Genomic DNA, 25,172 nt, shown 5'->3' on the forward strand with positions numbered 1-25,172 from the left:
TGCTGCATATCTGTGGTTTCAGCGCATCCCATAGATTCAAGTAACTGTAGATCGTGCAGTACTGAGTGTGCACGCTCAGTCACTAAGGCGTGCCCAAGTCTGCAACCCCATGGACTATAGCCCGCCAGGCTCCTGTGTCCATGGGATTTCCCAGGCAAGAATCCTGGAGTGGGCTGCCATCTCCTTCTCCAGAGGATCTTCCTGACTCAGGGATGGAACCTGCATCTCTTGCAATGCAGGTGGATTCTTTACCACTGAGCCACCTGGGAAGCCCTGTAGTACTAAAATATGTACTGTTGAGAAAAGAGTACATATAAGTGGACCTGTGCCGTTCAAACCTGTGATGCTCAAGGGTCAGCTGTACTTTTTCTCTTGGTTATTTTGTCCATTGCCTCACTTCTGCACGAGTCCTTGTTTTCAGTCCTGATTTCCTTCCCTCCCCTGCTGTTCCTTTAAAACTATCTACTGCACATAGTTCCACATGGATCTCCAGGGGTGCCTTGAACCTCACATGTGTAAAACTATAAATTCCTTATCCCAGACCAGCTCTTTTTTTCTTTCTTTTTGGGTGGCCTCATTCTCCTGCTCATTCAAGCTCTGCCTTTTCTAGGCATTTGTCAGGTTCTGACCATACTTTTAAATTTAGGCGTACTTCAGAATCATCTGGAGGCTTGTTAAAACACAGAGTGCTGAGCCCTACCCCCAGAGTTCCTCTTCCAGTAGGTCTGAGATGACGCCTGAGAAGTTACTTTTTAATGAATTCTCCTTTAGATACTAATGCTCCTAGGAGGGTGACTCTGAGTATAGGGCTCTAGGGAGTCTCACATCAATTTTTCCTGTCTGCTCCCACAGGTGGAGTATTTTAGTAAACTATTAGTTGATTTCCTTGTTGGATGTCTTTCCATCTCTAGCTTATTTGAAAAAGGCAGGTCAAACTTCCTAAAACACGGGTGTAATCCTATTATTTCCCTATTCTAAACCCTTCTGGCCTTTTCTTTTTTTCTGAGTTGAGTTTGGATTTCTTAGTGTGGCATTATCAATTATTGTGATATATCCATATGGCACATTATTTTTTTTTTAAATAGACTATTTTCTAGAGCAGTTTTAGCGACATAGCAATATTGAGTGGACAGTACAGAGATTTCTCATCTGTCTCCTACACGTCATAGCTTTCAGAGCACTTTCATGCATTGTCTTTTATCCAGGGTTTCCTGTGATCTGGCTGCAACTCATGTGGTTAAGTGAAAGAGCACTTAGCAAGAAGTCAGGAGACTTGGGTTCTTCTTAATTCTACCTTTAGCTGAAACTGAGTCAGTTTCTTCACCTATATCATAGGAGGGTGGACTCAAAAGGTCTTTACAAGTTTCTTTAAAGAAACCTTCTAACTTTGTCTTCTGTTGCTCTTCCCCAGCAAAGCCTGTGCTCCAGCTGAGCTGCGCTGCTTGCTAGTCTGCAAGGTACCTTTTGTTTTCTGGTGCCACGACTTTGTTCAGGCTGATTGTTCCCTACATAAGGCCCACTGTGCTGTCTCCTTCACAGTCTTTCAAGGACCACCTCACGCATCATCTCTTTCCTCAGAGCCATTCGTGATCCCCTTCTTTTCATCCTTTCCCTTTTTTGGCGTTGGCTAGCCTTTGGCTTGTACCCCTGTCCCTCTTACAGTGTGTGACTTACTACCATATAGTGTTATTTGTATATAGTCCCCTCTCTCCTGATAGAATACGCATTTTTTTGAGGACGGGGTGTCTTATTTGTCACTGCCCACCACTGCCCTGTGTCTTGTGTGGTGCTTTGTATGCAGAAGTTATTCAGTAAATGCTTGAGGAATGGCTTTGGGTACAACTCAATAAGCACCAGGGCCGTAGATAGAAGGTCTCTGCTATAGATAGGATAATCCTGAATAACCTTGACATTCGACATGGGAGAACTGCCTATGCAGTTTGAAATGCTGGAATAGGAGGGTTCAGAAAGGCCCAGCCATTGGAAAATGGTGTGACCCTCTTCTACAAAAGGTAATCAGTTCAGTTCAGTCGCTCAGTCATGTCCGACTCTTTGCGACCCCATGAATAGTTGACCTCAAAGTTTATGCTTACAATAACTGTCTGGGCTGAAAAGGGTGGGTATTGCAAGGGAATGAAACAACATGCCTCCTAAGCCACATTTGTGGTTTCTGCTTTTGTTTTTCAAACAGGGAGCCTGTGGCCAAGGTAGATGAAGGGGTGGCAGCCCCTGTAAGTGGAGGTGCTGCCCGACTCCGGTTTTTCTCCATGAAGAGGACAGTATCCCAGCAGTCATTTGATGGCGTCTCGTTGGATAACAGTGGCCCTGAAGACCGGATTTCAGTGGACAGTGACGGCAGTGAGAGCTTCGTGATGCTCTTGGAGTCTGGTAAGTGGAAGCAGAGCCAGGCAAAGTTGCAGAGCCTCAAGAGGGTTCTTCTGATGCCTGTATTCAGACCAGCAGGATGCAGAAGGAGCTGAGCTTTGATAAAGCAGACATTTTCTTAGTCAAAAGCAAAGAAGAGTGAACTTTTAGTGGCTCTGTGACTCTGAATTTATCCTCGCGTCTTCTAGGTTATTGATAGGTGTTTGACCCTTATCACAGAGCAACACTCAGAGACGAGAGCACTAGTCTTACAGCCACGGAGCGCTGGCAGTAGGCTAACTTTGAGGCTGGGTCAGTGGTGTGTGTGTGTTTCCTATCTTTTGCTTAACTATGTATTTCATTGTTGGAAAACAACTGGGAGCTTTTTGTCTATAGTAAAATGAGTAACTTTCAGGAGTTAGATTAAACTCCCACTAGGAGTTAGACTAGTTCTTTCAGCTTATCGAAATGAAAACTTTTAAAATCGTCCCTTGTATGCATGCTAAGTCGCTTCAGTTGTGTCCAACTCTTTGCAACCCTCTGGACTGTAGCCCTCTAGGCTCTCTGTCCATGGGATTCTCTAGGCGAGAATACTGGAGTGGGTTGCCATGTGCTCCTCCAGGGGATCTTCCCTACTCGAGGATCGAACTCGCGTCTCTTGTGGCTCCTGCATTGCAGGTGGATTCTTTACCTCTGAGCAACCAGGGAAGCCTAAAATCATCACTTAGGAGTATCTAAATGAAAATAAAATAAAAAGAGAATATACTGTTTCTTAAACTGGCTGGCATATCCATGTTTGTTTTGTTATTAATTTCTTGTGGAAAAATCCAAATATTTAAAAATAGAATCAAATAATGAACCTTCATATACCCATTACCTAGCTTGGGATATTAAGAACTCATGGCAATTCTTTTTTTTTTTTTTTTAATTAATTTTATTTTTATTTGGAAAGGTTTCCATTTCCAAATACGATCACAACCGCCATATGACAGATTTTGGACAAAATCTCTATTATTACTGTCCCAGTTCATTTCAGTTTAGTCGCTCAGTCATGTCTGACTCTTTGCAACCCCATGGACTGCAGCACACCAGGCCTCCCTGTCCATCACCAACTCCCGGAGTTTACTCAAACCCATGTTCATTGAGTCGGTGATGCCATCCAACCAGCTCATCCTTTGTCATCCCCTTCTCCTCCCGCCTTCAATCTTTCCCAGTATCAGGGTCATTTCCAGTGAGTCAGTTCTTTGCATCAGGTGGCCAAAGTATTGGAGCTTCAGCATCAGGCCTTCCAGTGAATATTCAGGACTGATCTCCTTTAGGATGGACTGGTTGGATCTCCTCGCTGTCCAAGGGACTCTCAAGAGTCTTCTCCAACACCACAGTTCAAAAGCATCAGTTCTTTGGCATTCAGCTTTCTTATAGTCCAACTCTCACATCCATACATGACTACTGGGAAAACCATGGCTTTGACTAGACGGACCTTTGTTGGCACAGTAATGTCTCTGCTTTTTAATATGCTGTCCAGGTTGGTCATAACTTTTCTTCCAAGGAGTAAGTGTCTTTTAATTTCACTGCTGCAGTCACCATCTGCAGTGATTTTGGAGCCCAAAAAAGTAAAGTCTGCCACAGTTTCCACTGTTTCCCCATCTATTTGGCATGAAGTGATGGGACCAAATGTTATGGCAATTCTTATTTCATTTATTCTTTTGCCCTCTTCCCTTCTTCCCATATTACTTTGAAGCAAATCCCAACCATATCATTTTATCCATAAATATATGAATATTTTTGCTACACATCTCTAGAAAATACAGATTTTTAACCAAATTAAAAGTTTTTAAAATTATGGTAAACTGTACATAACATAAAATTTACCATTGTAACTATTTTAAACTATAATTTAATAGTATTAAGTACCTTCAGATCATTGTACAACCATCACCCACTATCTATCTCTAGAACCTTTTCATCTTGCAAAACTGAAAGTCTATACCCATTAAACAATAACTCCTCATTCCCTCTTCCACCAGTCCCTAGCAACCACCATTCTACTTTCTGTCTCTATGAATTTGACCACTTTAGGTACCTCATGTAAACGGAATTGTACATGACTGGCTTATTTCATTTAACATGATGTCTCTGTGGTTCATTTATGTTGTATGTAGCATGTATCAGAATTTCCTTCCTTTTTAAGGCTAGTATTTATTTTTCGTTTGTAGCACATTTTGTTTAGCCGTTTTTTGGTCCATAGACAGTTGGGTTGCTTCCATTTACAGGCTTTTTTCAACATGACCAAATACCATTGTCACACTTAAAAAAATTAACAATAATTCCCTAAATTCATTAAATATCCAGTTAGTCTTGAAATTTCCAGTTTTCTCATGAATGTCATAAATTTTTTGTTTTTATAATTGTCACTAGAGATTGGATTTGAGTAAAATTTTTTGACTCTCCAACTCTTGTTATCTTTCTTTTGCAGAGTCTGGTCCAGAATCTCTTCCACCAGGATCTCTTCCCAATGCTGTGGACAGTGCTGGTGTTCAAGAGAGCCTTGTTGTGGATAGTTATGGCCAGGGGTCACCAGAGGCCAACAGTTCGGTCTCACCTAGTGGGGAAGACCTCAATCTTCACCTGGTCAGCTGTTCTACTTTCTTTTCTGCAGAGGGTGGGCTCTCAGCTGGCAGCTTGGGACTCAGCTAAGCGAGTCTCCTGTTACAGGTCTCAGTTCTGGTCCTGAAGGTGCATGAGGTGTCTCTGGGGATTGAGGTACGTGGTGAGGACCTCACTGTGGCCCTGCAAGCAGAGAAGCTGACCCTCCAGCAGCCAGGCACTGTGGGACTCTGGCAGTTCCTGCACGGACAGTGCTCAGGTAAGGATGGTAGGATTCCAGGAGAGTTGGTGGGATTTGAGCTGGGGTGGGGAGGAGGACAGTCAGAACTTAAGTTGCTCCTGTCCTGTGCTCCAGGGGCAGCCAGCCTAGTGCCAAGTCTTTGGTGCTTCTCTCCAGCAGCCTTTAGGGGGAGGAAGAAGTCTAATGAAGCCTCCTTCTCACAAGGAGCCTCCGAGAGCTCTCACTGAGGCTTTGTGCCCAGCAGGCTAGTCGGCATCCTCACCTCCCAGGTGCTCCTTACCCTCATATGAGAGGACAGTGTCCACTTCTTTGTTTGTGGGGCTGCTAACATCAAGCTGTATCTGATCAGGGAGCTTCTGATTCAGTCCTTTGATGTATATTATCATTTATACTTTAAAAGATGGCAGGAAAAATCTGGACTTAAACTACATGCTTCATTTTTAAAAAAATTTATTTTTAAATATTAAGTAGATATGCTTGTAAAGTAGAATTCTTATAAAAAAATATATAAGTATAAAATAATCACAATACAATGAATGCATGTATCTACTACCTAGTTTAATAACTGGAACAGTACCATTAAGTTTCAGCCCCGGGAGCCCCTCTCCAGAACCTTCCTCTTGCCTCTCACCTATCATAGGGGATCACTATCCTGAATTTGTATTTTTCATTATCTTGCTTTACAATTCTTGCACATTTTTTTTTTTTAAATCAGTGTATTATTTAGCTGTGTAGGCTTTCGAGGTTTTGTAAGTGGAATTATTGTTTATATTCTTTTGTGATTTTCTCCTTTCAAGTACTACGATATTCTTCAAATCCTTCTAGGTTGTTGAGTTAGCTATAATTCATTCATTTTCACTACTTTATAATATTCTATTGTAGAAATATATGACTTTTTAAAAAACTGCTTTAATGAGGTATGATATGCATACTATGAAATTCACTCTTTGTAAGTGTGTACTTTGATAAATATTAGTAAGCTTCCACAGTTCTGCAACCATCACCATCACCCCCCAAATCTCTCTTGTACTCATTACTCTGTTTACTTCTTCATTCTATTCTGAACAGACATGTGGTTTGTTTCCACTTTTTTTTTTTGCTGTTTCAAATAGAATTGTTTTGACATGCCCGTCCTTGTATATGTCTCCTGTTATATATGCTGGAGAGTTTCTCCAGGTTTATATTCCTGAGGAAATAATTGCTAGGTCATTAGGGTAGGTATAGCTTTAATTTTGCTAGATAATGCCCTTCCCCCCTCCCCCCAGAATGGTTGTACCAATTTATAGTTATATAGGTATGTAAGTTGTTTCATAGCCTTGGCTGCACCTGAGGTTATTCTTCATGCGGTTTTGAGTAAATTAGCATAGATCCTGCTTGGCTTCCTGAGAGAGAGAGGAGAAGATCAAGACTTGGAGAAAGGAAGAGATGATCAAATTCAGCAGAGTTGAGGGGCCACTGTTTTTTATTCATTTTTGGCTGTGCTGTATGGCTTGTGCGATCTCAGTTCTTCAACCAGGGGATGAACCTGGGACCTAGCAGTGAAAGAGTTGAGATCTAACTACTAGACCACCAGGGAACTCCCGAGGGTCCTCTGTTTTAGCTTCACCTTGGCCATTAGCCCACTACCTCTGATTCTAAGCAAGACCAGCTTTTTAATTGGTCCTTAATGTCCCTTCTACCGTGAGAGGCATTAAAGCAAAGTGTCCAAGCCCATGGTCTTTGCAGTCAGGCAGCTTACATGCAGCTCCTACCTTGCTACTTGCAAACTGTGTTACTTCGTTGGTTTAAAAAAAATGTCTTATTTACTTTTGGCTACGCTGGCTCTTCGTTGCCGTGTGTGGGCTTTCTCTGGCTGCAGTGAGTGGGGAGTACTCTCGAGTTGCAGCACGTGGGCTTCTTCTTGCAGTGGGTTCTGCTGTTGCAGAGCACAGCCTCTAGGACATGGGCCCCAGTGGTTGTGGTGCAAGGGCCTTGCTGCCCTGTGGCGTGTCGGGCCTCCCCAGAGCAGGGAGCGAGCCCTGTCCCCTTCCCAGCAGGCAGACTCTGAACCACCGGACCACCAGCGAAGTCCACAAGCTTTGCAACTTTGGCAAGTTACTCTCTGTGCCTTAGCTCTTTCATCTGTAAAATGGGAAGATAATAATACTTCTGGTACAGGGTTATTATGAATATTCAGTTTAGTTCAGTCACTCGGTCATGTCCAGTTCTTTGCGAGCCCATGGGCTGCAGCACGCCAGGCCTCCCTGTCCATCACCAACTCCTGGAGCTTACTCAAACTCATGTCCATTGAGTCAGTGATGCCATCCAACCATCACATCCTCTGTCGTCCCCTTCTCCTCCTGCCTTCAATGTTTCCCAGAATCAGGGTCTTTTCAAATGAGTTGGCTCTCCGCATCAGGTGGCCAAAGAATTGGAGTTTCAGCTTTAGCATCGTTCCTTCCAATGAATATTCAGGACTGATCTCCTTTAGGATGGACTGGTTGGATCTCCTTGCTGTCCAAGGGACTCTCAAGAGTCTTCTCCAACACCGCAGCTCAAAAGCATCAGTTCTTCGGCACTCAGCTTTCTTTATAGTCCAACTCTCACATCCATACATGACTACTGGAAAAACCATAGCCTTGACTAGATGGACCTTTGTTGGCAAAGTAATGGCTCTGCTTTTGAATATGCCATCTAGGTTGGTCATAACTTTTCTTCCAAGGAGTAAGCGTCTTTTAATTTCATGGCTGCAGTCACCATCTGCAGTGATTTTGAAGCCCCCCAAAATAAAGTCAGCCACTGTTTTGCTATCTATTTGTCATGAAGTGATAGGACCGGATGCCATCATCTTAGTTTTCTGAATGTTGAGCTTTAAGCTAACTTTTTCACCATCCTCTTTCACTTCCTTCAAGAGGCTTTTTAGTTCCTCTTCACTTTCTGCCATAAGAGTGGTGTCATCTGCATATCTGAGGTTATTGATATTTCTCCCGGCAATCTTGATTCCAGCTTGTGCTTCTTCCAGCCCAGCGTCTTTCATGATGTGCTCTGCATATAAATTAAATAAGCAAGGTGACAATGTACAGCCTTGACGTACTCCTTTCCCTATTTGGAACCAGTCTGTTGTTCCATGTCCAGTTCTAACTGTTGCTTCCTGACCTGCATACAGATTTCTCAAGAGGCAGGTCAGGTGGTCTGTATTCCCATCTCTTTCAGAATTTTCCAGAGTTTATTGTGATCCACACAGTCAAAGGCTTTGGCATAGTCAATAAAGCAGAAATAGATGTTTTTCTGGAACTCTCTTGCTTTTTCCATGATCCAGCGGATGTTGGCAATTTGATCTCTGGTTCCTCTGCCTTTTCTAAAGCCAGCTTGAACATCTGGAAGTTCATGGTTCACGTATTGTTGAAGCCTGGCTTGGAGAATTTTGAGCATTACTTTACTATCGTGTGAGATGAGTGCAATTGTGCGGTAGTTTGAGCCTTATTTGGCATTGCCTTTCTTAGGGATCGGAATGAAAACTACCTTTTCCAGTCCTGTGGCCACTGCTGAGTTTTCCAAATTTGCTGGCATATTGAGTGCAGCATTTTCACAGCATCATGTTTTAGGGTTTGAAATAGCTCAATTGGAATTCCATCACCTCCACTAGCTTTGTTCATAGTGATGCTTCCTAAGGCCCACCTGACTTCACACTCCAGGATGCCTGGCTCTGGGTGAGTGATCACACCATCATGAAAAAAGATGTCCTTTCATTAGAGGGGACTGGGATGCAAAAGTAGGAAGTCAAGAAATACCTGGAGTAACATGCAAATTTGGCCTTGGAGTACAGAATGAAGCAGGCCAAAGGCTAATAGAGTTTTGCCAAGAGAACGCACTGGTCATAGCAAACACCCTCTTCCAACAACACAAGAGAAGACTCTACACATGGACATCAGCAGATGGCCAATACCAAAATCAGATTGATTACATTATTTGCAGCTGAAGATGGAGAATCTCTATACAGTCAGCAAAAACAAGACTGGAAGCTGACTGTGGCTCAGATCATGAACTCCTTATTGCCAAATTCAGACTTAAATTGAAGAAAATAGCGAAAACCACTAGACCATTTAGGTATGACCTAAATCAAATCCCGAACCATTATACAGTAGAAGTGAGAAATAGATTTAAGGGACTAGATCTGATAGACAGAGTGCCTGATGAACTACGGATGGAGGTTCGTGACATTGTACAGGAGACAGGGATCAAGACCATCCCCAAGAAAAAGGAATGCAAAAAGGCAAAATGGCTGTCTGAGGAGGCATTACAAATAGCTGTGAAAAGAAGAGAAGCAGAAAGCAAAGGCGGAAAGGAAAGATATACCCATTTGAATGCAGATTTCCAAAGAATAGCAAGGAGAGATAAAGTCTTCCTCAGTGATCAGTGCAAAGCAATAGAGGAAAACAATAGAATGGGAAAGACTAGAGGTCTCTTCAAGAAAATTAGAGATACCAAGGGAAATTTTCATGCAAAGATGGGCTCAATAAAGGACAGAAATGGTATGGACCTAACAGAAGCAGAAGATACTAAGAAGAGGTGGCTAGAATACACAGAAGAACTGTACAAAAAAGATCTTCATGACTCAGATAATCACAATGGTTATGAATATTAACTATATATTAAAGTGCTTTGAGCAATCACTGGCTGGTAATTAATTAATGTATTTTCCTTCTGTCTTGCTTCACAAAGGCACAAGCTTTCAGGACTCCTCCACTTTGAAGACTGGCCACATCAGGCCGGCTGTGGGCCTTCGCTTTGAGGTGGGGCCTGGTGCAGCTGTTCATTCCCCTCTGGCCACACAGAATGGCTTCCTGCATTTGTTGCTTCAGGGCTGTGACCTTGAGCTGCTTACTTCGGTGCTCAGTGGCCTCGGGCCCTTCTTGGAGGATGAGGAGATCCCAGTGGTGGTTCCCATGCAGATTGAGCTCCTGAACTCCAGGGTCACTCTAAAGGTGAGAGGAACTTTGGGGTTTACCCTAGACTTGGTCAAGCAACGGATTCTTGACCCTTGACCCTGTTAACAGTGACAGCTGTTAACTTCTTCTCATGTCCTTGTGAGATGTGGGGAGGACCAAGTGAGGAAGGGCATGTTAGTATTCACTACTACAGTAGTACCTAAGTACTATGCAAGCCCACAGGTTAGCAGATCCTCAGTCTCACTGTGTCTAGAATGGGAGAGACTCATGTCTCTCATGCCTCGCTAGAGTGTATGGATAAACAGTGACGGCAAAGTGCTTCCAGCTCCATAGTTGGAAGCATGGGTTGTTTCCTAAGCTGCTCTGAGTTGCTTGGGGGCCTCACGCGGCTTCTCTCTTTCCTGCAGGATGATATTCCCCCCATCTACCCCACCTCACCAGGCCCCATACCCATCACTCTGTCCATGGAGCATGCTGTGCTGAGTCGGAGTGACGACGGTGTGTTCCACATAGGCGGTGAGTAGGGCTTGTCAGCCTCCCGGCTCCTCTACCTTTTCGCTCCTGTAAGGAAATAGGTAACAACTAGGAACAGGCTGCTTGTTGCTGGCAGTTTGTCATTCAGAGCCTTTACTTTTTTCCAGCTGCTGCTCAAGACAGACCATCAGCCAAAGCAGCTAAGAGTGAGAAGAGGCAGCCCCCCAAAGAACAGGTGTTTTTGGTGCCCACTGGGGAGGCTTTTGGTCCACAGGTGAGTCCCTAACTGAACAGTACCTTTCGTGTAAACCCTTTGGGGTTGTAATCACGGAAGCGGGTAAAACCCAGAGGGCTGACAAGGTTGCTTGTGCTGGTACAGCTGTGCAGTCTGGGCTCTTGTCACCTAGCAGGAGCTTCTGGAAGTGCTGAACAGGGTCTGCAGGTCAGGAGCTAGAGACGAATGCCTGCTGATGGCATCTTCCACCTGCTGTTGTCCCTGCAGCTGATGAGCTCAGAAGAGGGGACTAGCCTCTGAGAAAAGGCCTTGCTGGTTCTCTTGATCATTGACCAAACTTGCGGATTGTGCTGCTTGAATTCTCCCTCCTTCCCTTACTGGATGTTTTTGCAAGATGTGTTACCTTTTTGATTGATCATGAATTCTTTGTTGTTCCTCAGGTGAATGAACTCCCTACCCTACGAAAGGAACTGATAGAAACTAAACAAGCATTGGCTCAAGCCAACCAGGATAAAGAAAAACTTCTTGAAGAGATTAGGAAATATAACCCCCTCTTCGAGCTCTGACAGCAGTGGCTCAGCCATCTTTGCCAAGGAGAGAGGAGGAGATCACCAGCAGTCGCACCGCCTGTGACAGACTCCGTCCAGTGCTGGCCAAGCCGGCGGAGGACGCGCAGCTCACTCCTGGTGGTGTCCTTTCTACTAGCGGTTCTGACTTGGATGGAAGACAGGGCAAAGCATGACCACGTTCCAGGAAGTTGGGGGCCACTTTGTGTGTGGCTCAGGCATCATGTCTCACCTGTCCTTTTGGCCCTCAGCACACTAGGTGGAATCTTCTCGACACTGTAGGGTCATTTCACCGCCTGGTTTCATGGCAGAGACCTTTGCTTGCTCCACAACCTGTGTGAACAGGGCTGAGTCCCCATCTCCTCGGTTGGTCACCCAGAGTCACCAAAGCTTCTGTGTCTCAGAGTCTGCTTTCTGTAGTGGACCTGAGAAGTGCTGCGGCGGTAGAATGGAACAGGAAGTAGCCAGCAAGGCGGGAGCCAGGGGAGGCACAGGAATAAGTGAGACATGGATTCTGCCTTGTTTGGAAGGGAAACTAAGCTCCTGTCATCTTGGCTGATGTTACAATCAGATTGTTCAGGGTTAAGCTTCCTCTCTGTGATGCCTGTCATCGTCCTGATGCTGTGGTAGGAAGTAAGCAACAGTAGCGGCTCACTTGTATCATCTCTCCCTCCTGTAACAGTTTGTGTGAAATTTAAATCAAGAAACCATTCACTCTGGGCTAGGTTGAGGTCGAGGCTTGGTGGGGATCGTAGGAGAGCTTGGTTCCTTCTGAACCCACTATTGCCAGCCGTGTCCTGTCTCTCTTCCACAGCTGCCCCTCACAGGTTTTTCCCTGTCTCCTGGGGGCCCCGGCACATCAGCTTTTCCAGCACTATGACTTCCTACCAGCAATCTCCTTAGCCCTTGGTGGAGTCGGAACTGAAAATGTGTTTTATACAGTAACATAAACATCTCAGCCAGTTGCCTCTCACCTGCCTCTATCACTGTGGCTTTTAAAAATCATGTTATTTTGACTTAAGTAAAAAAAAAAACCTTCAACCTAGCTAGGTTTTGCCCTGACTGCTGAAAGAGCTATTTCCCCCTCTTTCTTCCCTACCTAATTCCTCCCCAACGTTCTATCTTGATCCATACTGCTCTGTGCTGTACTTCAAGCTCTGTTGATTAGACAGTTCATCAGCGAACTCACCTTGAATTGGCAAGATGGTAAAATAATGATTTAGTAGTGTCACTAAAGTCTTAATCACACATGACCTGCTAGAGGAAAGATAAAATGGTTTCCTTTATGGGGAATCATGCCTGGCTTGTATATTCTAGTTTTTTGACGATAAAAAGAAATATGCATTCAAGAAGGAACAAGATCTAATTTGCTCAGACTTTTTAAGACTTTTTGTTTTGATTTTCCACTAAGACAATTTTAAAAACAGCAATTACTATGAGTTTATGGGGATATCCTCTCATGCTTAGGGAACAACTGAGAGACTTAAGAATAAACATCTTTCTGAGAGAATGTTACCAGGGTAAGTTCCCTATCGGTTGATGCTTGGTTTAACCTTATTTAAGAATTTTATAAATAACCTGAAAGTAGGATATTACAATGCAATCAAATGTCACTACTTCCAGGAAGTGAAGATAAACCAGAGGAGATTTTTTTAAAAATTGCTAAAGATTCACAGACTGGGCTGTGAATATTCAGGAAAGTGTCAGGTGAGATTCTCTGTAGGTTAGTGTGAAGCAGTGCCCTTAGGGGAGAATCAGCAACCACTGAGACAGTGAGCTCTGCAAAGAGCTCAGGAAAAAACCTAAGCATTGCCATAAGGGAAGAGGGGTCAGAGTGCTGCTGTAGGGCGTGTGGAGCCAACACAGAAAACAGCATCTCATAAAAGACCATGGTAATGCCTTAAATGATCTGTGCACTTCTAGGGGCCTTACGTACAAAGTATGTGGTGAAAGGCGAAAAGGTCTAGAGAACAGCAAAAGTCACCAGGGGTGGAGGTACACATCTTTAAAATGTGAGCTCCAGTTCTGAAAAGGATAAAAGCTGAGGGTAATGTTACGTCAGATAGTCAAGATCCAGGACGTGTACTTCGGGTCCCAAAATACTAGGGCTGGCCCTTGTAGCCTTGGCCACCTACAAGCACTTCTTGTAGCAAATCAGAAACTCCTAGGGCTCTCTGTTTAAGAAGTGGTGCTGTAAGAAACTGTATGGGTGCAGAAGGTTTAAGAGGAATCCTTGCATGATGACTTTCTAGAAGAAATTATAGGAAACCAGGGTTATTTGGTGATACACAATGGAGTTACCCACTGCATCCCTCCACAGACTCCCCTTTAAGTGCTTCTGTCAAAGGCAGAATGATGAACAAAAAGGATCACTGGTCCTCCCCAGTGTGGCATGTCTAATGTTCTTAGAGGGGACAGAGGAAGAGCCAGTAGCCAGAAAACAGAATTATCCAACCTGGGTTCACCTGCATTGGTCTCAGATCACATTCTGCTTCTCTTTCCTTCCCCTGCTTTCCTGCCCTCCCTGTCCCTCCATGCAAAGAGTTGCCTGGTACACTTTCTCTTTTAAGTGTGCGCTGGGTAGGAGGCAATAGAAACAAATCTGGCAAGCGCCGAGGCTCACCCCTGTAATGACCAGAGAGGTTTCTGGGCTCTCTGGCGCTCTTGCCCATGTGACAAATGTAGCCCTAGCATTTGAATCTCCTTGTGTGACAGCTTTGGCCATTGTCTTGAAGTTCCTCACTCAGGAAATACGGTAGAGGGTCAGCATCCCATGGAATTTTAGTAAAAGTCATCTTGTATAACTTCACACTCCTATTCACTAGGGGGTGAAAAACTTTCATAATGAAGAAATGTGACCTTGTTGGTAGTCCTCAGAATAAATGAAAAGGATGGAAGGAAAAAAATAGTAGTATCAGCTCCTTCAGACTGCTGATGATTTCTGCCTTGGAGCTTTAAGACTGTGAACACGAAATAATAATACCTCAAGAAAATGTCTGGAGTGAAACACCACTATTCGAGACTTCCACCACCGCACAGTCACCATGTCAGCTGTGAAGCGTTTACACCTTGTACTACCTGTGACTATCTAGATTTCCTGTTTACATGGAGGTACTGGAGATACGCGTTAGTGCATATGGACTGGTTTAAATCTCTCTTAGCTAAGCTGCAGGGGTGGTTATCAATCTCAAATTCTGTTTTTAACTCACTGGAATCATTAAGCTAGTTTATTAGACCTAAGACGGAATGGTTCTAGTCTTAACGATGGCTGCTTTTTGCTGTGTATTTAATCTGACCCTCATTTTGCCATGGGCCTCAACCTTTAAGTACCCTTTTTCATGGTTCTGAAAGGAATGGTTCCTGTGTTTGGAGTGTACAAGACTTAAGGCAGCCCTCACATACCGCATAACTGAAATTCTTCCATTTCATACACTTAAGTCAGTTTTCCCATAAGCTAGTTTAGGGGGTGGTGGAAAGAAGGTGTTGTTTGAACATAGCGATACAGGAACTTTGCATTCCAAACCTTAAAGGTTTGTTTGCTTTTTCCCTCCCTTATATAATATTTACCTTAACTTCAAAAACAGTTACTAGTAATATCACAAAATGATGGAAACAGCGTTGCTACGCAAGCTAGTGGGATGACATCTGGCTATTTGAGAACTGCAAGAGCTGCCATTGCTTAGTGATTGACCGTAGTCATTATTGTGCTTCAAGAGATTCTGCTGTGATTGAGGTCCTCTCTTTTCAGGGACTATAGCCTTTCCTGGAATCTTCCCTTACCTCCTGCTGGAGGAGGAATATTCCCATTCACCTCTGGGTAGGTACATATAGTTGCTGTTGTTGAATGGGGATTATTTTTTCCATCTCTTACAACAGATACAAGGGGAAATACTCTAAGATAACCTTAAACTGTGAGGCTTTGCTAAGTGGCTATACTTGGGATGTGAACTTTCTTCCTTATTATCTGTAAATTTCAGCCTTATCCAGTATCTCAAATTGCAATAGGTATAGCTCCTATAACCACTTAAAAAGCTTCCTCTGGAGCTGAGATATGTATTTTTGTTTATTTGGTTTTCCCTGCAGTTTTTGGTCAAGATTTAGCCTGAGTCTTACAGCGTTTCTTTGTGGAATGTACCACTGAAGTGTCTTCTCCACTAGCTAAGTACATGTTTAAAGCCACAAGTTTTAATGCTAGACACTAAAATTCAGATTTGCCCAACTTTGTGTGTCTGTCTCCCCTACTCAGGGTGCTAACCAGAACTGGAATCTTTACTGACACGCTCAGGAAAGCTTCAAAAGAGAAAAGCTTCAGAACCCCTCTCCTTATGGCACTGAATGATAGAGAGGAAAGAACTCTTGGGGATTGCCCATTGCCAATTTTATTACAGTAGCCTTATTACTGCTAATCACTGTCAATAAAAAGTCACTCCATTCCCCTCTTCTTGAGGAAAACAATGAGAATGTATCCAATGAACTGGAATATTGGTCAGTATTGAGAAATTTTAATGTTGCAATATCTAATCAAACCTTGAGTGTACTGGTTCTGTGAACCACCTGAAAAAAGCAAATTAAACTTATTAAACAGTATTGGTTCTGGTATATCTGTTTATAGGAATTGAAACACATAGGCATTTACATTGTTTTTAAGTGCTTTAAGTATTCTTTTATGAGATATAATCTTAATGGTTCTAGTAGGGATGAGGCAGGCTCCAACTTTCACAAAAAATCCCAGACAAGTTTTATCTGGACACCAGCAAACTTCTCCCCATCCCAACCAGCTAGACAGAAAAAGAAAATACACACACGGCAAGTTGGAAAACAGCTTTATTAATCATTCACCAGAATCCATAGAAGAATCGTAAACATTTACGGGGACACTGTTCCACTGCTGCTGCTGGCACTGTGTCCTTCCTGGCAGAGTATCACAGGCCAAGCTTCTCTCTGTTTCATTTACTTAAAACCAGATGTAAAGAAACAACCCAAGTCACAGCAACTTCAGGCTTCAATGTGAAACCATCAAACCATCTTGAACAGGTTTTCTTTCTGAAAGCAGCATTCCTGTCCAGAAGATGCTTAAGGCACACCAACCTTTCTTCTTCCAACTAGCCAGTAATAGTTAAATGCCTCAGATGCCCTCAGAGGTCCCGATATTTAGTCAAAGCAAGTACGAAACAGGGTGCCTGCTACCTTCTAGGTGTAATGAACTATCAGTTTTGAGAAAGACATTGAAATCATCATGGAATCCTTAGAGGACTGATACCAAAGCACCAGTGCAGAGAGTCTCATGCAATAGGAGGTCCGGAAGCAGGGCTTCGTTCTTCAGTACCAGGCCCTTCTAGACTCTGGTCTAGAAGAAGATGATTTTTTTGTGCTTTGAGTTGGGAATCTGCCCCTTCGACTTTAACCTCCGAACAGCCTCCCTCATGTGTTTGGGTTGCAGCGGTGGCATTTCTCCCCACTTCTCACACACATCCAGTGCTAAACAGAGGACAAGGAGAAGAGTTTCATTATCACACAAGAGTTTATCACAATCCTTTTGAGTCCTATAATTCTCATTAACTCCTCTTAAAGGTACTAAAGAAACAAACCAAGATCTTTTCCCTTCTTCAGAGAATGCTTTAAAATGCATCATTTAGCTTTACCATGATACCCCACATCAGGCTTTATCACAGGCAACAGTTTAAAACACAGCTTCTCCTTGAAAGAATAAATATTTCACCAGCTAGAAATTAGCAGTGAGTAGCAGCCAGGTTCTTTACTTGATGGACAGAGAGCAGTTCCCACGGGATCGTAACATCAGGGACAACTACTCACGATATCACACTGGTCAGCCCCAATCATGACTTTCTTTGTATCTCTACTTTTGGGAGCAGAAATGAACAAAGTCCATTGGAGAAAAATACCGTCTACTTCTGTCACCCTGGGCTGAGGACAAGAATCAGGAAGGGAGACTTCGAAGGTGTTTCCAGACCTCCTAGTATTGAAACTTTCAAGGGATAATGAATTCAATACATGCTCTCCTGAACATAAGGCTCTTGCCTTGGCCAGCTTCTAGTGTAAATGGCAACTACCACTGGGACCTCATAAGTTCCTCAGTATATATATCCTTGGAAATAAGACCACCACAGGCTCAATCCAGTATTTAGACCAATACCACTCACCTTCTTCTACCACCTCCCCGACGAAAACTTTGGAAATACCAGACATAGCAATAACAACATTCTGAGACACAGAGGTGCCTGTGATGGACTGGATCAGCTTGAAAGAAGGACAAAAGACTGTGATTAAGGAGGTAGTCAAGGACTGGCTTTGGAACATAACACCCACAAGCGCTCCGCACTAAGTTCACTCAGGGCTTGATGCTGAAATTGACACCAGTAAAACAAGGTTTCAGGTGTATAATGGCCTATTTGTCAAGAATATAAAACTACAACTGGTCAGACTATTGAGGGGCATAGATTTTTATTTTCCTGCCTAAATGTTCCACCAACTTGCCTAACACTTCACTGCAAAATGTCAATGGATACAGCTCTTGAGCCCCGTTCAGTTCTCATGGCTCATGGAAATGAGTGTGACAGTCCATCCTTACCCTCTTAATGGCTGCCTTAGGGAAAGCTGACCGGCGATACATTTCATAACGGTTCAGCTGCTCCTCAGAAAAAGAAGAAACCAGGATTCTAGACAAAGATTCAGGTAATTAAGTTCACTTATAACAATGAATACTTAAGATATACATATTATTATGTCAATAAAACCAAGTCTCAGACATTAAAAAAATTAATTTTTCAAGGGACCAATAGTATTTATGAGGAATGAGGAGAAAGTATTTCTATTACTCGACAACAGGTGAAACTTAAGTTCCTTTCTTACTTCACTAAGAACAAAAACAATGTTGGGTTACTGAATCACAGTATAGAGATTATATTTTCAGCAGTAGGCTCTCTCTTCCCATAATGCTACCTCACTACATTTCACATGATAAACATTTTGCAAAAAACAGATAAAGAAAAAAAAAACAGATAAAGAAGTATTAAAAAGCATGGTGTTAGTGACGGTGGGAAGACACAAATTCATACATGCTGGTAGAGTGTGGGTGGAACAACCTTTTTGGGGAATCTGAAAATACAAATGATTAATCCTTTGAAAATGTTCATATTGTTTAAACTACCAATTACACCTCCAGTGGTTTATTTTAGAAAGTATACGGACAAGTATGCAAAGATGTGCTCAAAGATGTTGGTCATAATGTCAAAAGAAAAACAAAACCACTGGAGAGGTAGATTACACTGTATTCTAGTTCATCCACATAATAAAATACACTGTGGCCATTAAAAATGACAATTTACAGACACATTTACTGACATGAAAATATTTATATATATCAAACATTAAACTATATCTGAAAAGGTATATACACAAATATATGCCCTGGGTAAACTCTGGGTGGTGGGATTATAAGTAATTATTTTTTCTATTTTTCTGTATTTTCTGAATTATTTGCAACGAATTCATACTATTTTTACAATCAGAAAACATAATGAAAACAGGTTACAAACAGTATTTAACATCTTTGAAATTAATTTTATTTACAGATAAATATATGTAAAGAAAATATCTTGGTGAATATATGTCAAAATGTTAACTGTGATACTTTCAAATCCTAAAAGATGATGCTGTGAAAGTGCTGCACTCAATATGCCAGCAAATTTGGAAAACTCAGCAGTGGCCACAGGACTGGAAAAGGTCAGTTTTCATTTCAATCCCAAAGAAAGGCAATGCCAAAGAATGCTTAAACTACTGCACAATTGCACTCATCTCACATGATAGTAAAGTAATGCTCAAGATTCTCCAAGCCAGGCTTCAACAGTACTCTGAACTTCCAGATGTTCAAGATGGTTTTAGAAAAGGCAGAGAAACCGGGGATCAAATTGCCAGCATCTGGTGGATTATTGAAAAAGCAAGAGAGTTCCGGGAAAACATCTATTTCTGCTTTATTGACTATGCCAAAGCCTTTGACTGTGTGGATTACCACAAATTATACAAAATTCAAGAGATGGGAATACCAGACCACCTGACCTGCCTCTTGAGATATCTCTATGCAGGTCAGGAAGCAACAGTTAGAATTGGACATGGAACAACAGACTGGTTCCAAATAGGAAAAGGAGTATGTCAAGGCTGTTTATTGTTACCCTGCTTATTTAACTTCTATGCAGAGTACATCATGAGAAACACTGGGCTGGATGAAGCACAAGCTGAAATCAAGATTGATGGGAGAAACATCAATAACCTCAGATATGCAGATGACACCACCCTTATGGCAGAAAGCAAAGAAGAACTAAAGAGCCTCTTGATGAAAGTGAAAGAGGACAGTGAAAAAGCTGGCTTAAAGCTCAACATTCAGAAAACGAAGATCATGGCATCTGGTCCCATCACTTCATGGCAAATAGATAGGGAAACAATGGAAATAGTGACAGACTTTATTTTCTTGGGCTCCAAAATCACTGCAGATGGTGAATGCAGCCATGAAATTAAGACGCTTACTCCTTAGGAGAAAAGTTATGACCAACCTAGACAGCATATTAAAAAGCAGAGACATTACTTTGCCAACAAAGGTCCATCTAGTCAAGGCTATGGTTTTTCCAGTAGTCATGTATGGATGTGAGAGTTGGACTATAAGGAAAGCTGAGCACCGAAGAATTGATGCTTTTGAACTGTGGTGTTGGAGAAGACTCTTGCGAGTCCCTTGGACTGCAAGGAGATGCAACCAGTCCTGAATATTCATTGGAAGGACTGATGCTGAAACTGAAACTCCAATACCTTGGCCACCTGATGTGAAGAACTGTCTCATTTGAAAAGACCCTGATTCTGGGAAAGATTGAAGGCGGGAGGAGAAGGGGATGACAGAGGCTGAGATGGTTGGATGGCATCACTGACTTAATGGACATGAGTTTGACTAAACTCCAGGAGTTGGTGATGGACAGGGAGGCCTGGCATGCTGCAGTCCTTAGGGTTGCAAAGAATTGGACATGACTGAGTGACTGAACTGAAAGTGATATATATTTTCTTACTTAACCATAACATAATATTGATACATTAATTATCTTAGTTTGAGTTTAAAAAAGTAAATTTTAAGGCCAAGAAAAATGTATTAACTACGTGGTCAGTTTAGAGCTTTGAAAAGGGAGAGATCAGAAAACTGACTTACTGCATCTTTTGAATCTCATCTTCATCCACTTTCTGCTTCTTCTCTTTCTTCTCTTTGGTATCTATTTTCAGTTTTTTGGCTGCAGGAGTAAGTAATGAGTCTTCCCTTTCAACTGCTGTTAAATCTGCAATATCCTGACTCTTGAGCTAAGAAGACAAAAGAAACCCTTTATATATACGGCCTACTTTACAGACTTGAGGAAGGTAAAAAGACATTGTTCTCATTACAACACAACAAATTCTCTTATTTCCGTAGTGTTTTGGTTCTAGGCATTGGCTGTACCATCAAAGATAAGATATCCTATCTCTACTAAAGGAGTTTACAGCCCAGCAGGGGAAAGAAAAGCTGCTAAATAGTCCAGTTTTCCAGGTTACCTATGCTCCTAGTTTCAGCATCTGTTTACATAGGCACGGTAATGCCAAGGATCAGGAAAACCACACTCCCCTTGAGCCCACTCCTCTGACCTCATTCTTTATTTATTTGGCTGCCTCGGGTCTTAGTTGCGGCTTGTGGAGTCTTTCACGTGGTGCGGACTCCCTAGTTGTGGCGCAAGGGCTCCAGGGCACACAGGCTTCAGGAGTTGTGGCACGCGGGCTTGGTTGCTCCCACACATGTGGGATCTTAATTCCCCAACCAGGGATGGAACCCACATCCCCTGGGTTACCAAGGAAGATTTTCAACCACTGGACCACCAGGGAAGTCACTGACCTCAGTCTTTAGAGGGGATATAAGAAAACTTCTCTCCATACAACCAGCTCTTCTTCATCTAAACCTATGGATTTCTTTACCGATGATGAGTCCATGTGGAAAAAGGGCACCTTCTCATCAAAGCAGCGTTTCTTTGAATTTGGAACTTTTAAGTGAGCTTCTCCCACATGTAGTGCTGTTTTCTTCTTTCCAATTCTACTGTATCAAGCAAATATTTATTTCCCATTACTAGACTGAGAACTTTTTTTTTTGGCGTTGCTGTGTGGCTTGTGGGATCTTAGTTCCCCGACCTGGGATTGAACCTGGGCCCCTTGCAGTGAGTGTAGAGTCCTAACCATTGGAATTCCCTAGACTGAAAATTTTTTGAGGGTTTGTCTCTTATTATTTATCCCTCTTTGCATAAACATTTAACATTGTTTTATTCCCATGATATGTTTAATAAAGACAGCAAAACCCTCTCAAAATCCAAACTTCATCCCCTCCAACTTAACATAGAATCTAAGGATATGACAAACCTCATTAATGAGATTTAACTTCTGTTTTCCTTAAAGAGGAACTCACATTTAAATTCATATGGGAATATGAGAAGTAGGTGAGAGTGAAGGCAGTAAATCTTTTAACAACTTTTTCAACTTCTCTGGTTATTGATATATATGAATTTTCTAACCTTTTTGTGGTTCAATTTTGATGATTTACATTATCCTTAAAAATGAGCCATTTATCTTGAATTTTCAAAATTAGTCTAAACTTGAAATTAAATTTTCTTAAAGCATAAAGATCTCCAAATCAGTGCCTATAAACACTGCAAATAAGCAGATCTTAATTTTATTGTTTCTTACAGTTTTTAAACTAACTCATTAATATCTATTTTTAATCCCTATTAACTCCTCGCTTTTACATTTTTCTGGTTTATCTTTTTTCTGGTTTCTTGAGGTGGGTGCTTATTTTCAGTATCTCTTTGTAAAACTATGTAAGACAATGACTTTTTCTTTAAATAAAATTTTGGTCAAATCCAATAGGATTTAATGTTAATTTCTTTAATCCAAAGCTATTTAGAAATTAGTTTAAAATGTCCAGGTGTTAGTTTCTTGGAGGGAGTGGGAGAAACTCTGTGTTGTTAATTTCAGGTTCTATTGCACTGTACTTCAACCAGTCCATTCTGAAGGAGATCAACCCTGGGATTTCTTTGGAAGGAATGGTGCTAAAGCTGAAACTCCAGTACTTTGGCCACCTCATGCGAAGAGTTGACTCACTGGAAAAGACTCTGATGTTGGGAGGGATTGGGGGCAGGAGGAGAAGGGGATGACAGAGGACCCCATTCATGGGGTCGCAAAGAGTCAGACACGACTGAGTGACTGAACTGAACTGAATAGAATATGATGTTATGATTTTTACTTTTAAGAATTTATGCTTTTCTTTGTGGTCTGGTATATGATCCATTTAAAAAAGTATTTCAGAAATATTAAAAATTTTTTATCTTCTAGGTGCATATTTCTTCATATAGTGAGCTCTTTACTGAACTAAGCTAATTATTACTCAAATTCTTTCTGTCCTTGAGATCTGTTTTTAAAGTTCCTTCTTAGTTTTGTCACATTTTTCTTAAAGTTCTTAATTTTATATATTTTGATGCAACTTTATGCTCTGAAAGGCAGTTTCCATTTAATCCAATGTCTTCTCCCATAAGCTCACACTTAAATTCAAACAGGAATTACAGTTCCAAGACCTCAAGACTCTATTTTTAGAAAGATTTTATTTTGGGGGGCTCCAAAATCACTGCAGATGGTGACTGCAGCCATGAAGTTAAAAGACGCTTACTCCTTGGAAAAATAGTTATGACCAACCTAGATAGCGTATCGAAAAGCAGAGACATTATTTTGCCAACAAAGGTCCGTCTAGTCAAGGCTATGTTTTTTCCAGTAGTCATGTATGGATGCGAGAGTTGGACTGTGAAGAAGGCTGAGCTCCGAAGAATTGATGCTTTTGAACTGTGGTGTTGGAGAAGACTCTGGAGAGTCCCTTGGACTGCAAGGAGATCCAACCAGTCCATTCTAAAGGAGATTAGCCCTGGGTGTTCTTTGGAAGGAATGATGCTGAAGCTGAAACTCCAGTACTTTGGCCACCTCATGGGAAGAGTTGACTCATTGGAAAAGACTCTGATGCTGGGAAGGATTGGGGGTAGGAAGAGAAGGGGAGGACAGAGGATGAGATAGCTGGATGGCATCACTGACTCAATGGACATGAGTTTGAGTGAACTCCGGGAGATGGTGATGGACAGGGAGGCCTGGTGTGCTGCGATTCATGGGGTTGCTAAGAGTCGGACACAACTGAGCGACTGAACTGAACTGAAGGCTTTAAGATTCTGGTCTTCTGACTGATACTCAGAGAAGCAACACTGCTGAACACTTGGGATAGCAGTTTGGTGCTATAGAAACTCTTGGACATTAGCACCCAGATCACTGGTAGCAGTTAAATGTCCCAAGAGGAGGAGAACATGACTAAATTACTACCTCAAAGTCTCCCTTTAACGACTCAGCCTATAATGACAAAGTTATGCTTAAGCAATATCTCAGAAATCATAATATTGAGGTGAAAGGGGTATTAGGAATCCTGGGTTCTAGCTTTTGCCCTCCGTTTCAATGTCAATTGGCATCGACCCCAATTTCCTCACCAGGAAAACCAAGAAGCTATTTGAAATTCCCTTGGCAGTGGCTTTTTAAAGTCTTCATTGATTTGTTACATTACTGCTTCTGTTTAATGTTTTGGTTTTTCGGCTGCGAGGCAATGGGATCTTCGCTCCCCAACCAGGGATGAAACACGCACAGCCTGCATTGGAAAGTGAAGTCCTGACCACTGGATCGCTAGGGAAGTCCCCTCTTTGAAGCAGCTTTAACGCCTAAGGGCAGTGATTAAAAATTCTGACCTAATGGTTGAGTTACTTACTGGAACTCAGACGGCTCTAAGGTTTCCTCTCCTTTCTTACCCCAACTCTGCGACTGTATATCTAAAGGGTTATGGTGAGCTCGACTGTCTTAGCTTGGGAGGGACCAAACAGGAGGCCTGTCGGGCGAGAAGTGACACAAGCTACTCCGGCCTCATCGACACATCTCTCCCTACCTCGCCTTCTTCAGCGGCGGCCTCTTTCAATTCCCCGTCTCCGTCACCGTCAGTTTCCTCCGGGATTCCGTCCATATCCGTAACCCTGGGGCCCCCAGGAGCCGCCGTCGTCTCCTCTGATTCCCCGGTCTCTCCACCTTTTTCCGTGGGCGATTCGCAGGCATTATCCATCGCGGCTAGAACCTAGGAGAGGAGAACGCGCCCCTGTCAGACTCCCGAGCTCAGGACGCCGCGCAGATCCGCGGCTCCGCAGCTTACTTCCGGTCGTCGCGCTGCGATGACATCACCAACACCGCTGCACCGAGGGGTTATTTAGACACGCGCCCAGAGGGTTGCAGGGCTTCGGTTTACTTCTTATTTGGTGGCGGTGCGGAGAGGGGAAGTTGAGGGTACGGAAATCAGTTTGTGGATTTTCTACCTTGAGAAGCCCGCATTTATAAAGGAGGGCTTTGTTGTTTAATGAAGGGCTCCTTTTTCTTTCCGTCCTTCTCAAAGCACAACCTGTTAACGCCTTCCTAATCTGCTTTCCTCAGAGGAAAGTTTGCGGACAGGAGAAAACTCCATCTGTTCGCCCTTGTGGAAAGCAGCTCCCGGGCAAACGCAGACAGGAACTCAACCTTGTACGCGTTCAGTTGGACCTCAGAGGCTTGTGTTAACATGGAATTGTCAGCATTTCTCTTTTGTTCCTCAAGCACCTAAAAACAGTCGTACAGCTTGAACTGAATTTATC

General features: G+C 42.6%; 2 protein-coding genes across 5 annotated transcripts in view; one reads left to right on the forward strand and one right to left on the reverse strand.

The window, feature by feature from the left end:
• BLTP3A (bridge-like lipid transfer protein family member 3A) overlaps window positions 1–16,002 on the forward strand; it is a 72,968-nt gene extending 56,966 nt beyond the window's left edge. For all 3 annotated transcript variants that reach the window (XM_042237558.2, XM_027959114.3, XM_042237559.1), the window contains 7 exons: window positions 2,192–2,388; window positions 4,841–4,995; window positions 5,080–5,230; window positions 9,914–10,176; window positions 10,548–10,656; window positions 10,782–10,888; window positions 11,290–16,002. In XM_042237558.2, coding sequence (XP_042093492.1) covers window positions 2,192–2,388; window positions 4,841–4,995; window positions 5,080–5,230; window positions 9,914–10,176; window positions 10,548–10,656; window positions 10,782–10,888; window positions 11,290–11,415 — 1,108 coding nt within the window. In that variant the 3' untranslated portion in view covers window positions 11,416–16,002. The remainder of the gene's footprint in view (window positions 1–2,191; window positions 2,389–4,840; window positions 4,996–5,079; window positions 5,231–9,913; window positions 10,177–10,547; window positions 10,657–10,781; window positions 10,889–11,289) is intronic.
• Window positions 16,003–16,221: 219 nt separating this feature from the next.
• TAF11 (TATA-box binding protein associated factor 11) lies at window positions 16,222–24,704 on the reverse strand. 2 transcript variants are annotated; one of them, XM_027959115.3, is made up of 5 exons: window positions 24,443–24,704; window positions 20,621–20,766; window positions 18,005–18,092; window positions 17,577–17,673; window positions 16,222–16,893 (listed from the first exon to the last, which is right to left on the reverse strand). In XM_027959115.3, exons 1-5 carry the CDS (start codon window positions 24,611–24,613, stop codon window positions 16,763–16,765), a joined length of 633 nt encoding a protein of 210 aa, XP_027814916.1. In that variant the 5' UTR covers window positions 24,614–24,704; the 3' UTR covers window positions 16,222–16,762. The 2 variants fall into 2 exon arrangements, with proteins under 2 accessions (XP_027814916.1, XP_060259083.1); XM_060403100.1 differs by lacking the exon at window positions 17,577–17,673.
• Between the last annotated feature and the right edge of the window lie 468 nt (window positions 24,705–25,172).

Source organism: Ovis aries, chromosome 20 (assembly GCF_016772045.2).
Source record: "Ovis aries strain OAR_USU_Benz2616 breed Rambouillet chromosome 20, ARS-UI_Ramb_v3.0, whole genome shotgun sequence".
In the NCBI taxonomy this organism is placed as follows: Eukaryota; Metazoa; Chordata; class Mammalia; order Artiodactyla; family Bovidae; genus Ovis; species Ovis aries.